Raw genomic sequence first — 17,387 nt, 5'->3', positions numbered from 1 at the left:
ATCTTGATATCCTATGGGATCTCAATATCAAAACTCAAACAAAAGCACAGATTGAGTGGTGCAGTAAGCATACGACACTTTTAAAATGAGCACACAAAAAAAAACACACCAGCTTGTGAGATGCTTTAAAGCCATTTCAGGCTCAGAAATCAGTGATGACAAAAGACAGAATCAAATAATAATAATAAAAGTGAAGCAACTTTAATCAAGCAGTAATGCTCTTTTTCGTTTAAAGAAAATTAACAAACAAGCCTTAATCATATAAAATGGTGAAAAAGACACACAGGGCCTAGGTGACCTTTGAGCCCTGTCTGGCCCATGTGGGCGAGCATGCTCCTTAGAGCTTCAAGTCACAGCACTAGTAAAAGAGGGGTTTCACTAGGCAGATTTCTACCCTTCATTTCATCTGTAGACCTTTCATTATGCATTCTGCCCCCTCTCTCTGTTCTCCAATTTCAGACCTGCTCATTTTCACTGTGCAATGAGAGCCCTTCACTTCCTGCATGTTCTGATTGAGATAATAAACCTGAACGGTACGTCGTAGATGTAGCAGTTCTCCATTAACCCTCCGGAGGGTCTGGAAGATGACATACACGTTTCTTCCTTTGTTCAATCCACATTGTGTAAGACTCATACAGAATATGAATGTAAAGACGCCTAAACCCTTTTTACAAAACTATCATGAAAAAAATGTTAGTGAGGTTGTTAACAGCAAAACTGAGAAATAGATGAGACTGAAAAAAACATACATTTAAAAAACTGCTGCAATGTGTTTTCTGTAACATTTGAGATCCACTACATTAATTTTAATAATTCTAGTCCTGTTATGAAGAGAGAAAAAAACACTATTTAGAGATATCACATCCATTTTTAATCTAGAATTGACTAAAATTAACTTCAGTCCCAATACTTTGACTTGTTGAGGGATTGTAACCAGTAACCAGTATTTGATTTTATTGTAAAGCTGTGGCTTTTATTACTTACAACAAGCAAGACCCATCCAGAGATGTAAATATTACATGATGCTGAAACAATGGTTATGTTCTTCTTTTGTTGCCTTTGTCATGTCTGAATTTAGCACCATATGTTTGCTTGTTACTACCAGACACATTCACCAGACATAATGTTACCAAACATGGAAGGTATATCATGTAAAATATATACAGTTTACACTGTATATATACGATCTCCCAATTTATTTTTTAAATCAACAATCTTCACCTGAGATGCATCATGATGTCTCCTGTGCTGTGACCTCACAGAGACCCGTTCCTCGTGGTATCTAAGCATGCTCGCCCGCACCGGCCCTAATACAGAGTAAAACGGAGTCTTCAAGTATTAACACAGCTCGGGCACCTCAGACACGCAATATTAGAGCCAAGAATCACTGCTAGGAAAACAAATGAGCAGGTTATTGTTATCTTGCATTTCCCCCCACAAATATAATATATATATATATAGATTAATATGCTTATAAATAAAAATTCAGTGCTGTAAAAACATCTCCGATTCCATAGGATCTGACCCACCATAGAAGGCTCATCATGTTTATTTTTTAAAACCTTTTGTCATCTTTTTCTCATGGCTAAAAAGCTACTGTTCGGAGCATGTAAACTGAGCTGTAAGTCCTTCATTGAGCATAAAACACAGAAAAATTGAAGACTTGTTAATATCATTAATTTTTCTTTCTCTTTTTTTTGGTTTTAAAGAATCCTTTCATGTGTGTATGTGTGTTTAGTTTTTTTTTGGTTGCGGTGAAGCACCAAGAAACACATATCAGTGTGTGTCTCTTAAAGTGTGACTGTAGTTTGTCCTGTAAGCATCTGAGAAATGCAAGATTCTCAGTGTGAATGTGGATGAGGGTTCTTTTTCCGTAGTCTCTGGTAGTGTTTTAGTACTGCGTCTATGTTAAGCAGCGCTCCACGCCGATGCCTTCCTCTGCGTGGACCTGCAGGTCAATAGGTCGCGCTGGCTGTTCTCCCGGTCGAGCGTTCATCAGTGAGAGGTTCTTCACGCAGCCCGTGATACCCGAGGAGTACTTCCCGCCGGTCAATGTATTCATGTCTGGAGCCCCACCTAAAGTCCAAATACAAACAATCTTACACTCAGATTCAAATGGTTATGAGTTTCTTTTACAAGGAAAAGCCATTTCTATATGTCATCTCTAGGGGGCATCAGAACATAAGACATGTTTCACATATTGCAGAGAAATAGAGCCAAGTTGCTCCGAAAGTATCATTCAAATTGAGAAACTGGGTATATGGTTGTGTGAATAAATCTGGAAGCAAATATTCCTGTATGTTTAGCGGAAAGTTAAATATCTATTAAATAACATTTTGACAATATTTGTGTTTAAGTTTAAACTTAAGAAAAAAGTTAATTTGTAAATAAAAATTATAATTTTTGCCTATAGTGTCTTGACTTTTGTAATAAATCCCAATGTCTTCTACAGAGAGCAATGCTTTATAATATATATATATATATATATATATATATATATATATATATATATATATATATATATATATATTCTTCAAACTACAAAAAATATATACACTACTGTTTAAAAGTTTAGGGATGGTGAGATTTTTAAAAAAATGTTTTTAAGTCACAAAGGCTGCATTTATTTGATCAAAAATATGGTAAAACAATAATAGTACTATTAATGTGTGAAATATTATTGCAATTTGAAATAACTTTTTTATTTAAATATAATTTATTCTTATGATGCAAAGCTGAATATATATTATAATATATATAAATAATAATATATATTATTTGTACAGAATTTCTTGGCTACGTTGCCTACAAACTGCATGGCTGACATTGTGGACCTTAAAGGCCCAGTGAAATCAAAATTGAAAGTTTTTTAGCTTTTAGTATGACTATGTTAGTCTTAAGGTTATGGATAAGCTGGTATGTTCCAAAACAATGACAAAATTTGTATTTAGGAGATATAAGCATTCAAAATGTACAGTCTCTCACTTCCATCAAAACGAATTACAGATTTTGATGACATCATTGCAGACTTCATTTTCTCGTCAAATCTTCTGTCCAATCAAAATGCTCTTTAGAATCTTTCAGTCCTACACTGCTGAAGTTGCGGCTGAAATCAGTCACTTGTTCACACATTTACTCATTTCTACATGGTGAAAGGCACATAGCACACTATATATGCGATAGGAAATGATTCAGTGTAAATATGCTTTCAGTTGAGGCGAATGAAGTCTGGTTTCAAGTTAGTTTCACACACCACAGCAGCGCGCACACACCAACGGCTCTGGTCTTAATTTAGACTACAGACACGAGAGCGCAGCGTGGATCATATGTGTGAGTCCGCACAGACAACAAAACATATCGGACCCATTTGAATTCTGCACAGAATGCTGCATTTCAAAGCGATATGGAGGAGATTATGATGATAAACGGTTAGAGGAAACTGGCTTTACCAAACTGAAAGGCTCTACTCAAACTGTATATTGACGCAACGCTATTGGCTGTTTCAAAAAAGGGGAGGAGTTGTTAAAAGCTGGAGCCGTTTCAGGGGAAATCACGTCAACACATTGAATAATGCGGTGCGTTTCAAGGCACTTCAGTGGGCCTTTAATAGACAACTAAATGGACACATCTTCATCACAGTACTCTGCTTAGTAGGCTACAAGAAAACAAATGCAATTGTTATATGATCCTTACCCAAGTATATGTTGCCTTTGGTGTTCACCATGATGCTTTTTCCTTGTGATTGTCCACGTTGGACGACAGATCCTCCATCGATCTGGAGGTAGCCCTGCTTACCCGTTCTGTTCAAGGCATGTAAAGAACATTCACAATTATCTTTCTTATAACCTATTATGGTTTCTATAATGGTTTGGAGCGTTAAGGAGCATTACCGAACTGCAGTGATCATGTGCCACTGCCCATCATTGACAGGCTCTCTGGAGAGAATCTGAGCCTCTCCACTGCCCAGCTGGTAACTATCAGAGAAACAACGGCACATTATGACCAGCTAAAAAGGACTGATCTAGATCAGTAAGCAACTAATACGTAGTTGTAGCAGCTAAGAACAAAATGAAACCTCCCTTTTTTTTGTCTTTTTTTTAGCCAGATTAAATGTCAGGTCATTATAATGTCACTATATCATATACTCTCTCTACCCACAAACCCATGTGGTTTATTAGTGTGCAAATGTTCTCATTTACTCACCTAAACACAAGATGTCCATTTTGTAAACCAAGACTTATGAAGTCCTTCCCCTTTCCTTGATGTCCCTGCTCCTAGAAAGTATTTTCAGTGAAATATTCAAGTCAGTCTCTCTGAGTCATTGGGAAGGAATATGGATGCAAACCACAGGTCAAAATGACACAATGTTGCATGTCAGAAATGGGTGTGGATCTCTGTTTCGGCAACTGAATCACTTCTATACTACAGCTACTAAGACATTTTCATTTAAAAACATTAATCCCACTGTAATAAATAAACAAACAAACAAAATAATGATATACACAACCGTACAAAAGTTTGGGGTCTGTAAGATTTTTTCTATGTTTTTGAAAGTCTCTTATGCTCGCCAAAGCTGTAATTATTTATTTAACAAATTAACATTGTAAAATATTACAATATACTGTAAATAACTGTTTTCTTTGAACTTTCAATTGAATTTTTTTAGCAGCAATTTTTCCAGTCTTCAGTGTCACTTCAGATCCTTCAGAAATATATATATATGTATGATTTAGTGTTTAAAATCATTTAATTGTTATCAATGTTTAAAACAGGTAAAACTGCTTATTTTTGTGGAAACTGATACATTTTTAGAAATATCAAAAGAACAGCATTTATTTTATTTTTTCCAGTAGTGTATACTGATGAAAATGTATCTATGAATAATATTTCTCATATGTTTATATATAAACAGTAATTAAAAACAAACATGTATTTAGATTGTCTTAATTTTCATAACATGATGTACAAGATTTGGAAATCTGGGAATAATGCCACTTTTCACATATATGGAACTCTTTGGTGTCAAATGACATTAGGAAAAGTAACCTACAAGCTAGTTTTAAACATCAAATGTATGACAATTTGCTGAAATTAAATCAATTGCAGGAAAAGTTTAATTAAATAATCTTAATCAAAAACATGTAAAATATGTTTTTGATTAACACAGAGTTTTGAGATTAACAGTCAGCAATTTTTGAAGGTGAAACAACCTTCAGGCCCTATTTTGTACCTTATTTGTGTATTAAATGAATGTGATCAACTGTTGCAGTAACACAGCTGTGTTGATTAAACAGGTGGAAAAGCAGGTGATAAATATGCAAACATAAGGCTAATTATGTGATGAACAAATTTGAAAATCACACAACACATGCAGACAATAAATTATGTCAAATGTATTTTTTGATTGACAATCCCTGAGTGTGTCATTTACAAATGAGTTCACCGTTAACAGGCAGTGATTAACCAAGTTATGTAACAAAAAATGAACTCTTTAATATAATTGTTCTCTTGAGCAGCTGTGCCAGCAATTAGTGCACTGTGAGTGACAAATGCGTCTGATAAATCAAAGGTAAATATAAGAAGGGCTGTTGTCAAAATGTATGTATGTTGTTGTGCAAGTGCTGTAAAGGTCAAAGCTATATTATATTGCATTACAGCAAAAATGTTATCTTCTGAGATAATGATATGTCTGCGCTAATGCAGACATTCTTGTGTCTCTGACTGCTTGTGAAGAGTGGATACCTTTATACTAGCATGCTTCTTATGGAGGCTTAGAGCGCCTGCAGGCTCCTGAGGAGGATGAAGGTGAGTTAGCCAGGCAAACATGCAGTGCAGCCATTAAAATGTGCTTTAGAGGTGAGACAAAAGCATATTCCAAACCAGCTCCAAGCTCATTTCACTCAGTTTAGTTAAATGAGGCTGAATGTGAAATGTAAATATTTCAGAATATGATTATATGCATGGTACAAAATTAAATGTAAAAAAGGGGTGCCTTGAAAGAAATATGGCCCTCAAGAAATATTTTTGGCCAGTAAGTGTTTAATTAATTTAGGACCTTGAGTGCACGTGTCCCAAACATACCACTCCTTGCCATAGGATGAGTCCGTCTTTAGACACAGTGTTGATCTCTAACTCAATGGTCTCTGGAGAGTCAGGAGCACTGAAACAAATCAAACCGTCAATAGTGTTGGACAGCGTTAAAATACAAGAAACCTTTAAAGGAAGGTTCCGGATTCAAAACTAGTTTTGGTCACATTTTAGTTTAGGGTCCAATTCTCACTATGAGCTAAGACTTTTGCCTCAGTAACTCCTAATTACTACTTATTTATAGTTAGTAAGGTACTTGTTTAGTTTAGGTATTGGGTAAGATACTTGAGGGCATTAAACTGAAGGCATTAAAGTGATAGCTCACCCAAAAATGTTTATCTGCTTAACCCCAGGGCATCAAAGACAGTTGACCTTGACCCTTCAGTAGAACACAAATGAAGATTTTTAACTCCAACCAGCGTAAGAGCACTTCCGGTGAGGTCAATGTACAATGTACACAATATGGCCTAGTTTACGCAAGTGTCGTGTATTGACCTCACTTAATGGAAGTGATCACGCGCTGAAGGCTGTTTGGCATATTAGAGGAAAAAAAATATATAAATACTGTTTGGTTTCTCGCACAACACCGATCGCTTTGTGTCTTTAGGCATCAATGTGACGTACAAGGGTTGTAGTTACAACAGGGGTTGTAGTTAAAGGGTTAGTTCACACAAAAAGGGAAATTCTCTCATTAATCACTTGCCCTAATGTCGTTCGACACTGTTCACTATACAAGCCGTTATTTAGTTTTTTTTGCACACAAAAACTATTCTCGTTGCTTCATAAAACGATTGTAGAATTTCCTCTCTCAAGACCCATAAAAGGCACTAAAGACATCTTTACAAAGCCCATCTCACTACAGTGAGTGAGATGGGCTTTGTAAAGATGTCTTTTGTGCCTTTTATGGGTCTTGAGAGAGGAAATGACATTGGTGTCAATGAAAGCCTTTCTGAGCCATCGGATTTCAACAAAAATATCTTCATTTGTGTTCCGAAGATGAACGTGTTGATCTTACTTGTGTTGAATGACATTAGGGTAAGTAATTAATGACAGAATTTTCATTTTTGGGTGAACTAACCCTTTAAAAACCTTTATTTGCGTTGTACTGAAGAAACAAAGTTGCCTACATCTTGGACGACCTGGGGGTAAGCAGATAAATATATAATTTTCATTTTTGGGTGAACTATCCTAAAATGCCAAAATGTCATATTAAACAGCAACTAGTTAATAGTGAGAATTGGACCCTAAACTAAAGTGTAACCCAAGTTCCCTATGGTAAAAACTAATGAACTTGACAGCATTCATTTAAATGTCTAATTAAGTCAGTTAAGTCTAAATGAACATTGAACACAGTTCATATGGAGTGCCCTCACCTTCGTGGGAACATGGGCTTTGGAAGGGCCAGATATCCATCTCTTTGAAAATATGCAGAATATTCAATGGGAGAGTCTGCAAAAGAGAAACCAAAAAACAAATCTCAAACTTCAGAGATGCCAACTTTCTGGGTTCTACTGCCACCCTGTGGAGCTCCATCAAATAGCAGAATAAACAGACAATGAACAGAACTGACCTGTGACTAAATTAAAGGTGCAGTAACAGGGTATCTGCAGGTTTTACCAAGTCAAATTTAAGACTTTTTAAGACCTTTTTAAGACCATTATGAATAAAATTTAAGACCTATATTGCGCAATAAAAAAAAACATGCATAAGAAATCCAGAATCACTAAATTACCTAAACTTATATTATTTAATTTATTTTAAATTGAACAAAGTATTAGTGAACTTATTATTCATAGCTCAATCCCACCAGGATTAGCATATATATATATATATATATATATATATATATATATATATATATATATATATATATATATATATATATATATATATATATATATATTAGGGCTGGGCAAAAAAAAAAAAAACGATTTTGCGATTAATCGGTTTTTAAAATCTGGTCGATTCAGAATCAATTCTCAAAGGCCATGAATCGATTTTTTAAAATATTTATTTCCGCTAACATTGAACATAAGCTTAACGTAAATCTAATTACTAGTCTTCTCCACTAGATGTCACCCATTTGCCTTGCGCGATCTTACAAAGGAGCAAGAGGCGCACATCATTTATCCATTCAGTGTTTAAATGGCAGCTTCCGGTGCATTGTCGCCTTTTATAATGCTGAGGTGAAATACTGTAGTAATACTAAAAATATGCGGAACCATTTGATGTGACAACACACACACAGCCGAGCACACAACTGCTAAAAATAATTACATACACGCGAATGCTTGCCTTGCATTAGGATCAAACTTGAGCAGTCACTTAAGCATGTACGTTAGCCATTATAGACATATTCAAATTATAATGATTCAAACCCTAATAGCTTATATTATAAACAGATTTCCTCTAATAATAGTTAGTCCACAGTCAACTTAAGTCAGTTAAGGTATTGTTGTCCGTTACCACGACAACTACTCACCCATAGACTAAAAAAATTATGAACGCATTTCTCATGTATGAAAAGTAAATTTGCACACATGAGCAGCAAAATTGCAAGAAAAGCTTGTCGTGTACTGAAAATTGCTATAAAAAAACATCCAATATCCTAGCTTTTTATGTTTTAGAATAAATATATCAAAACATCCATAAAATACTTCTCAGATAATTTTTTTTTAAAATAAAGTTGCATCAAAATTGCATTTAACAATTGTATGGATTTGAAATATAGAGATGCGTTCTGTTTTAATGTACTCAGGTGTACCTAAAATAAAAAGTTTAACATACATGATTGTGGCTCTTCATTTCTTTTTAATTACACATTTATGTTCACTGTTCTTTTTTATAAATACCTACAGTATTTGTATTAAATCTATATTCATTTGAGTTGAATCGAAAATCGAATTGAATCAAAATTGAATCGATTTGAGGACTTGTGAATCAAAATCGAATTGAATCTGAACATCTGAATCGATACCCAGCCCTAATATATATATATATATATATATATATATATATATATATATATATATATATATATATATATATATATATATATATTTTTTTTTTTTTTTTTTTTTTTTGTGGTGGTGGTCACTTTCATACATTTTTATTTTTTCATAATTAGGATGCAACATTAACCATATTATTATGTTAGATGCACAATGATCACACATGGCAATAAAACTAACAAAATGCATGAATCTTGTTTGGTAGGCATATTACAAAAACAAAGGCTGTTCCAGTAGTGCACTATCTATCTTTAATAACACGATCGCTTGGGGTGGGAAATATGACCAACCAGAGCAATAAGCAATTGCTTAATATAAGTAAAACGTTATTAAGTAATTACGTAATCAAGTAATCGGTCAGTAATAAAATATATACTTATAAACAAATGACAATAGGAAAAATAAATACAACATAAAGATGCATACAAAGTGCATATAAAGATGCATACACTCCACTGTTTTTAGAAATAGGGCTTATTCAACTTCTTTTGGATAAACCCCATTTAGATATGTCGGCAAATGCATTTGTCTCAGTGCATGCATTGTTTTAGTTTGGCAGGGTGGCCGCTAGCTTAGCTTAAAATTCATTTCCCCACACATCTAAATGTAGCAAAGTAGAATAAGCCCGATTTCTAAAACAGTTGGAGTGTTCCTTTAAGTGTAAGTGCTGTTTCCCCGTTTGTGTTGTTGTTAAGCTATATTAGTTTGCTTTCACTTTGAGAGCTTTAATGCCCAGATCCAGTACTTACTGACAGTTCCCACACTTTTTAACTCAAATCAGGATATAGACATATGCATAATGTGTACATTTGATCGTTCAAGAGTAACGTTAGGCTAATGAGCCTAAAAATAACACATTCAATACACTCGCGCGAGCGCTGACAGGCAGCAAACACATAACGTTACAGTCTGACATCGGAGTTCGGCGTTTGCATCACTGTTATTAACTCTATTTAGTGCAATCGGGTATATTATACTTTTATTTGGTCATTATGCAAGATGGTGAGAAAGATTCGCCTTTGCGTTCATGATCGCGGAACTGCAAGAACCGTCAGACTCAGCTGAAGAATAAAATCCGTTTTATGCGTCTGTGAGGTACGATCAGAAAGAGGCTCGTGCCAATAACACGAAAGCTGATTGGCTGCAATACACGTGGCATGCTTGCCTAATTTGTAGTTGTAATAGAGCGAACAATAGTTGGTCTAGCCTAGCGAAAGAAAGAACTACAAACACCACGGAACAAACACACACACACATGCTCGCGTGCTGCGGGACGTGAGAGCGTTTCAATGAGGTAGCGTTACATGGACGTAGGAAAATTAAGACCTGTTTAACATGATTTAAGACCTAGAACGCAATGCTTCCGCGAATTTAAGACTTTTTAAGGCCTTATATTTTGATTCTGAAATTTAATACTTTTTAAGACTTTTTAAGACTCCGCGGGGACCCTGAGTAAGCAATTTTGAGAAACACTGTTGATATTTGAAATCAGCCCAAAATGACACACCCCTCCCTTCATTGTTACGCCCCCCAAAAAATACATACAATGAGTAGCTGAAGAAGCAACGCAAACCTCTGTGTCTGTTTTCAGGCCTTTCCGCTCTCACCAGCAGCTCCTAAAACTCTTGCCTGATTATAACCCTTCTTTTTTTTTATTATTTGATATTCCTCTGACCTTTTCTCTTTTGTAATGTCTTTCCGCCATCTCTCTTTCAACAGGCTTTCTTCAAATCTCCCTCTTGTTCACTCCCATTACGAGTGGACACACCCCCTACTGCTGATTGGCTACAAGTGTGTTGTGGTGCTCAGTCTGATCTCATAAATCGCTTACTGTACCTTAAAATCGCATCCGACTTACTTTTTATCTTTATGAGTTAAAAATGCGTGATCCCAAATATCAGGCGTGTTGCATTGTGAGAAAAATACAAATATGTGCATCATGAGCAATAAAAAAGACAACATAAAATCCAACATACATTTGATTTATCTCGATGAGATAAATAAAAATAAATGCAAATACACACTGCTGTTGAAGTAACATTGACAGTTGAGCACAACACTGTGCATTCCTCACAAAGCATTCTCTCGAACCACGTAAAAACCCTCGGGCAGTTGAGTGCTCGTCAATAAGTGCTTCATGCTCAATGTTTCTGGACGTAAACTCACCTTTATAGTTAGCTCAAGTGTGTAAACGAAGGACATTCGGTGGTTAGTAACTAAAAACATGTGTTTGTTCAGTGTGAGGACATTTTTGTTACAGACGTTACTGTAGGTGAAAGCGGCAGTGCGGAAAAGATGTTGGTTTCGCAACAAAGAGAAACATGGATTTAATGAGAAAGAGATTCTGCAGCAAGAGGCTGAGCGTCTGACCGGACAAGACGCCTCAGGAGATGCTAAAGGGGAATTCTATGTATATGTTTTCCTTAAGAAACAGTGTTGCAACCGTCACAATTGTAACATTACCCACAAAAACAGAACCAAAAAGTACCATAAACCTTCAGCGTTTTATAACGAAAACACAGAATTCCCCCTCAACATTACAATTCAAATTTCACAGAGGACACAGTAACCAATTGAGTGCAGATGAGACCATTCCTTTTGATAGCACATTACTTCAGGGATCTCTTTACAAGGCATTGGTATCAGTAAGCTTTTATACATTGTTCGCATTTTCTTGCTTTTGAATATTTACAGAAAAGTCAAGCACCTATTAGACATTCATTAAATCATTATACATACACTACTGTAAAAAAGATTCGGGTTGATGAGATGTTTTTGTAAGAAGTATTTTATGCTTACCAAGACTGCAATTATTTGATAAAAAAATACAGTCAAACTAGAAGTACTGTAAATATTAAAACAATTTAAAATAACTAAATCAATAAATAATTTTTAGCAGCCATTACGCCAGTCTTCAGTGTCACGTGATCTTTCAGAAAACATTTTTTACCCCACTGACAAATATTTGAAAGAATTTTAAAGTAAAATAAACTTAACTCAGGTATCCCTTTTAATTTACTTTCATCAGGATAAATTAAAAAAATTCAAAATAAAAATATGTATCACAATGAAAGCATTTATCAGAAATGTGCTTGACTTTCTGATGGTCCTAATAAAAGCTCTGTAAACAGATCCCTAAAATACTTCACTTCCTGTCTTGCTCACCCCCCACACCCCACCCATTGTAGCCGTTTGTTGTCATTTTATTTGTGGTGTTAGATGGGCTGAGGGAGCCCTGAGGAGGACGCCCTCCCCTGGTTAGTGACGAGCGTGTCAGGCAGATTGCAGTCATACTGTACCATTTCCCCCACTACCCTCCAAACTCCACAGTGCCTCGGTGAAGCTGGACTCCTGCCCTGTGTGTGTGGGATATAGCCATGAAAGTGCAGGGGTGAGATACATTCACACGTGGCCTTTCACCGGCCAACACGCCACTGCTGGATGACGTTAGGCAGCCTGACTGATGTCGATACGGTATGTTATGGAGAACGGACAATTATTTCCCTATGGTGCTTTATGATGAATCACTTACAGCTGTGCTTCAGTTTAATGCTATGACACTACAGAGAAATGTCTTTAGTGAATTCTGTTAAATGACAAATGAGGCAAATGGTATCAGAATATCAGAAAGAATATCAGTAATTTAAGTCACATTGCACATATATTGGCATTAGTTAGCTGCATTTATCTCATCTTAAATAACATTATTTAAGATATTTAATGGATAATAGTTGTATGGAACAATATTGTTATAGTTATCCAAAACTAAAAATAATAAAAAAAAATAATTTCCATTAACTGAGAAAAGATATATGAAATAAAATAAAAACTAATTTGCTAAAACTAAAAGCTAAAAAGACTGAATGTTAAATATGTGAAATTAAATGTAATATTAAATATAATTAAGAATATTAATAAATACTATAATAGTTTATGAATAATACTAAAATAACACTAATATGGGAGACCGGGGCTATAATAATTTTTGAGAATTCCCCACACTAACATTTCAACATCATCATTTTTCTGCTCGTATATCTATTTGGGTCACAAGTGAACTGCATCTGTTCAATGAATCTTTTTTTTTCTTTTTTCTTTTATCATGGCAATAACAGTGGAAATGTGCATTAGCTTTTATTGTGCTTCAAATGTGGTATGTGTGCTTCAAAAATAAGCCTACATTGATAAATATAAGAACTAGCACCATTCTCCCCTTATATGTTTTTAATGATAAAGTTGACTTTGAATAGAAAGAGCTGATAATTATGTACAATATAATAGAAAACACAGCAAAAAAAAAAGTGAACAATACACCTACATTTGCAGCAATGCAGTTGCTAATTGGAGGGCAAAGATAATATGTACAAAGGGTTAACAAAACAATGGGTTAAGCATCTAGCATCTGAACTTACATTTCTCACAGTGTTGGCCTGTGTATCCGGCCAGACACACACACTGGTTCTTCACACAGCTGCCACCATTCTGGCACTGAGAAGAATCTCGACAGGTATCCCTCACTATTTCACAGCGGTCACCTGAAAAATACCAAGCAAGAAAAAATCTGGATGAAACTTTTCTTAGAAATAAAACGTAATATGCTTTCCTGTAGCTCAATGAGTAGAGCATGGCGCTAGCAACGCCAAGGTCATGGGTTCGATTCCCAGGGAAAGCAAGAATTGGCAAAAATGTAAAATGTGTACCTTGAATGGAATGTAAGTCGCTTTGGATAAAAGCGTTTGCCAAATGCATAAATGTAAATGTAATAATGAGGATTTTCAGAGCCTTAACCTTAAACTTCCTTTCAACCTTGACAGTACAATACAAAGGACTATCTGGTCAATATCAATACCAATATCTCTATTAAATACAAATGTTGGGCAATTTTAGAGGATAAAATGGGTACACATTTTACATTTTAGTTGGTAGTTATCGCAGAATACACCCAGACTGCGAAATGGTTTTTATTTAAACTAACAAGTGCTGAACAAGCCATGACATTAGAACTCAAATTTTACTTGATTTTTTGACATATAAGAAAACTTTATTTTGTACCATTAAAGCATCCTGCAAGTTTCATAGCTTAAAATGACCTCCTCATCATAAACAAAGCATATAATCAAGCTCCAAAAAACAGCTTGTTTTGATATTGGGTGACCTGTGACATCACACGGGTCACGGCAAATATTCATATAGCTTCCTCCGGAGCAAGACGATGAATTGTACGTAATAGTATAGACATCATTTCACCTTAACGGCTGACATTTGCCTACCCTGGATGTGAGTGAGCGTTGTGGCAAGTCAAAAGCTGTCTACAAAGGACCTGTGAAGAAATGTGGCAACATCTCCAAGATGCTTGAATAAACCAACCTGCAAATCTACCTGGAAAACGATGTGCCAAAAGCTGGTTTAAAAGCAAAGGGTGGTTACACAAATGTGGATTATTATTTTTTTTTTGGTTTTGCAACATTTTCCACAGTACTGTAGCTTTACAGGAAGGTTTCTTCAAGCTTCTTGGAGATGTTTCCATAGTTCTTCTGGATTTAGTCTGTCTCTAGTTTCTTCATGTAATCACAGACAGACTCGATGATGGTGAGATCAGATCATACCAGCTACTGTCAGACTCATTGTGCATATACAAATCTCACCGGATTATTACAATTAATGGCAAAAGGAATGTTTGAAAATATATACTGATATTTCCTATTGACACTACAGCAATATATAGAAATATAATATAATATAATATATAATATAATTAATATAATATAAAATAATATAAGATTATAATATAATATAATATAATTAATATAATATAATATATCATCTTATATTAAGCCTCACTCCATGAAAGCTGGTTGATCAACTCACCCTCGTATCCTTCAGGGCAGAGGCACTGGTACTCATACTCAGCACTGGCCATACACGTTCCTCCGTGAACACAAGGCATGCGGTCACATGGGCTGCCTTCTTCACACTGGCTGATGGCTCTGCTCACAGTGAAGCTGTATGAGAGATCCACCTTCTTTCCATTAATGAAGACCTGTAAAGAAAAACAAAACCAAAAGAAACTATTTTACTTCTAAACATGACTGTGGCTGTAATGGAAACAACAGTTCAATGCAATACATTCTCACCTCTCCTATGCATCCATCAAACAGCATGCTAACATTTGCAGGTTTGGGCAAGATGTCCATGCTGGGCACTCCTCCCAGATACATGGGTGTGTGGATATTAAGACCTTGGGCCTTGCCTGGAGAGGACCTTGTGATCTCTCGTGCATGGTCCACCTTCAAAGAGCCGTCTTTATCGAGCCGTTCGGCCACCACGCGATGCCACTGACCCAGAGACACGGGCTCTTGGCTGCGCAGAACAGCTTGACCTGAGAGCACGGAAAGAAAAACGTAATTTGCTTGAACTGCACCATATACATCTTCTAGGTCTCAATATCTTCTCTCCAGTGAGGAGGTACTTTTTTACTTTTGTGTCCAATTACTTTTTTGTAATAACTTAAGATACATTAGATTAACTAGATTATTTAAAAAATATATTATAAAAATCGAGCATGAAAAGTAGGTAGTCTGTATCCTCTTAAAATTGTGATATTGTCTCACATCAGAGGTCTTGATCTTCTTGACTGGGACACATTTTTCCAAGTTATCTCAATGGTAAAAAGTTTAGATCCCAATCAATCTAAATTCACATAAATTCATCTCAATTTAAATCATACCAATGTCAAAATTGAGACAATCAATTGAATGAGATTAGATTAGACAGACAGACAGACAGACAAGTTGTCATTTAAGTTGTCATTAAAGGGTGGGTGAAACACTCTTTTTTTTCTCAGAGCTATATATATTTTTGGTCCATTATTGTATTTAAACATTCAGTTATTTTTTATTATTACAAAAATAGTTCTTAAAGCTGTTATGCTATGGAAACACTTTTTTTTGCAACTTCTTTCAATATCGGGATAATATCTTATATCGTGATAAAACTTCAGCAATTAATCGCAACATGAAAAACTGATATCGGCACATGCCTAGTGTCTCTATACTGAGGCATTAGAACCCACACAGACATCAAGGTGGGCGCCCCCTGCTGGACTCACTAACACCTCTACCTTCAGCAACCTACTTTTCCCAGGAGGTCTCCTATCCATGTACTGACCAGGCTCAACCCTGCTTAGCTTCAGTGGGAAACCAGTTTGGGTTACAGGGTGATATGGCTGCTGGCTAATCACCCTGAGAATATAAAGAATACATCATGATTTGATCATCAGATCTCTCACCTGTACCAAGTTCATATCGGAACTCGACATGTCCGTCTACCATAGATAACGTCACAAAGTCCTCCACTTTCATCTTTTTGCCTCCACAAAAGAACATCAGCCCATCTAAATCCATGGGTTTAAACTCCATCTCGATGCGGAGGTCATTATGGATATTAGTGAGAGGAGGATATGCAATGTAAGATAAGTCTCCATCAAACAATGGTGTTGTTACCAGAGTACCTGGGATTGTCAAGAAGAGGGTAAGTGAGAAACACAGTTGACCTTAAAGTGCTCTGGGAATTTTAAATGGGAATGGATATTGAGCTTTACCGTCCATGCACTTCATTCCAGACTTGCCCAAGTGACAGCGGCAGTCATAGCCCAATCCACTGGGTCGGTTAATGCAGGTGGCATCTGGTCCACAGGCATCTGTTGCAGTTAAGAACAGAAAGAATAATGAGTTATGCACATTTTTGGATATCACAAAATAAAATGGATGGAAACAACATTAAGCATAATGCACATAAATTAAAAAAATATGCATAAAAAAAAAAAAACACAGTACAGGCCAAAAGTTTGGACACTACTATTTGTAATGTTTTTGAAAGAAGTTTCTTATGCTCATCAAGCCTGCATTTATTTGATCAAAAATACAGAAACATTTTTTAATATTGTGATATATTATTACAATTTTAAATAATTGGTTTTCAATTTATTATACTAAATGATCGTTTATTTCTGTGATGCAAAGCTGAATTTTCAGGATCATTCCTCCAGTCTTCAGTGTCACATGATCCTTCAGAAATCATTCTAATGATGATTCATTTTCAAAGTTGGAAACAGTTCTGCTGCTTAATATTTTTTCATAACCTGTGATACTTTTTTATAATACTTTGATGAATAAAAAAAAAGAAAAAAGCAAAACAAAAAAAAGCAAATGTTTTAAAAATAGAAATCTTTTGTAACAATATGCACTACTGGTCAGTAATTTGGGGTCAGTCATTTTTTTTGTTGTTGAA

General features: G+C 35.5%; 1 protein-coding gene and 1 non-coding gene across 8 annotated transcripts in view; one reads left to right on the top strand and one right to left on the bottom strand.

Moving 5' to 3' along the window:
- Window positions 1-171: 171 nt before the first annotated feature.
- hspg2 (heparan sulfate proteoglycan 2) overlaps window positions 172-17,387 on the bottom strand; it is a 145,449-nt gene continuing 128,233 nt past the window's right edge. For 5 of the 7 annotated variants that reach the window (XM_067446098.1, XM_067446100.1, XM_067446099.1 and 2 more), the window contains 13 exons: window positions 16,699-16,797; window positions 16,387-16,608; window positions 15,233-15,477; window positions 14,967-15,138; window positions 13,511-13,633; window positions 12,398-12,454; window positions 7,461-7,536; window positions 6,082-6,160; window positions 5,743-5,790; window positions 4,204-4,274; window positions 3,891-3,974; window positions 3,694-3,800; window positions 172-2,076 (listed from right to left, as the gene is read on the bottom strand). In XM_067446098.1, coding sequence (XP_067302199.1) covers window positions 1,904-2,076; window positions 3,694-3,800; window positions 3,891-3,974; window positions 4,204-4,274; window positions 5,743-5,790; window positions 6,082-6,160; window positions 7,461-7,536; window positions 12,398-12,454; window positions 13,511-13,633; window positions 14,967-15,138; window positions 15,233-15,477; window positions 16,387-16,608; window positions 16,699-16,797 — 1,556 coding nt within the window. In that variant the 3' untranslated portion in view covers window positions 172-1,903. The remainder of the gene's footprint in view (window positions 2,077-3,693; window positions 3,801-3,890; window positions 3,975-4,203; window positions 4,275-5,742; window positions 5,791-6,081; window positions 6,161-7,460; window positions 7,537-12,397; window positions 12,455-13,510; window positions 13,634-14,966; window positions 15,139-15,232; window positions 15,478-16,386; window positions 16,609-16,698; window positions 16,798-17,387) is intronic. The other 2 variants (XM_067446103.1, XM_067446104.1) reach the window with 1 other exon arrangement.
- On the top strand, window positions 13,696-13,770 carry trnaa-agc (transfer RNA alanine (anticodon AGC)). The gene has a single exon. It is a non-coding gene; the product is annotated as a tRNA-Ala (tRNA).

The sequence above is a fragment of the Pseudorasbora parva genome, chromosome 6, assembly GCF_024679245.1.
Source record: "Pseudorasbora parva isolate DD20220531a chromosome 6, ASM2467924v1, whole genome shotgun sequence".
Classification (NCBI taxonomy): domain Eukaryota; kingdom Metazoa; phylum Chordata; class Actinopteri; order Cypriniformes; family Gobionidae; genus Pseudorasbora; species Pseudorasbora parva.
This window is presented reverse-complemented; position numbering and strand designations above follow the sequence as displayed.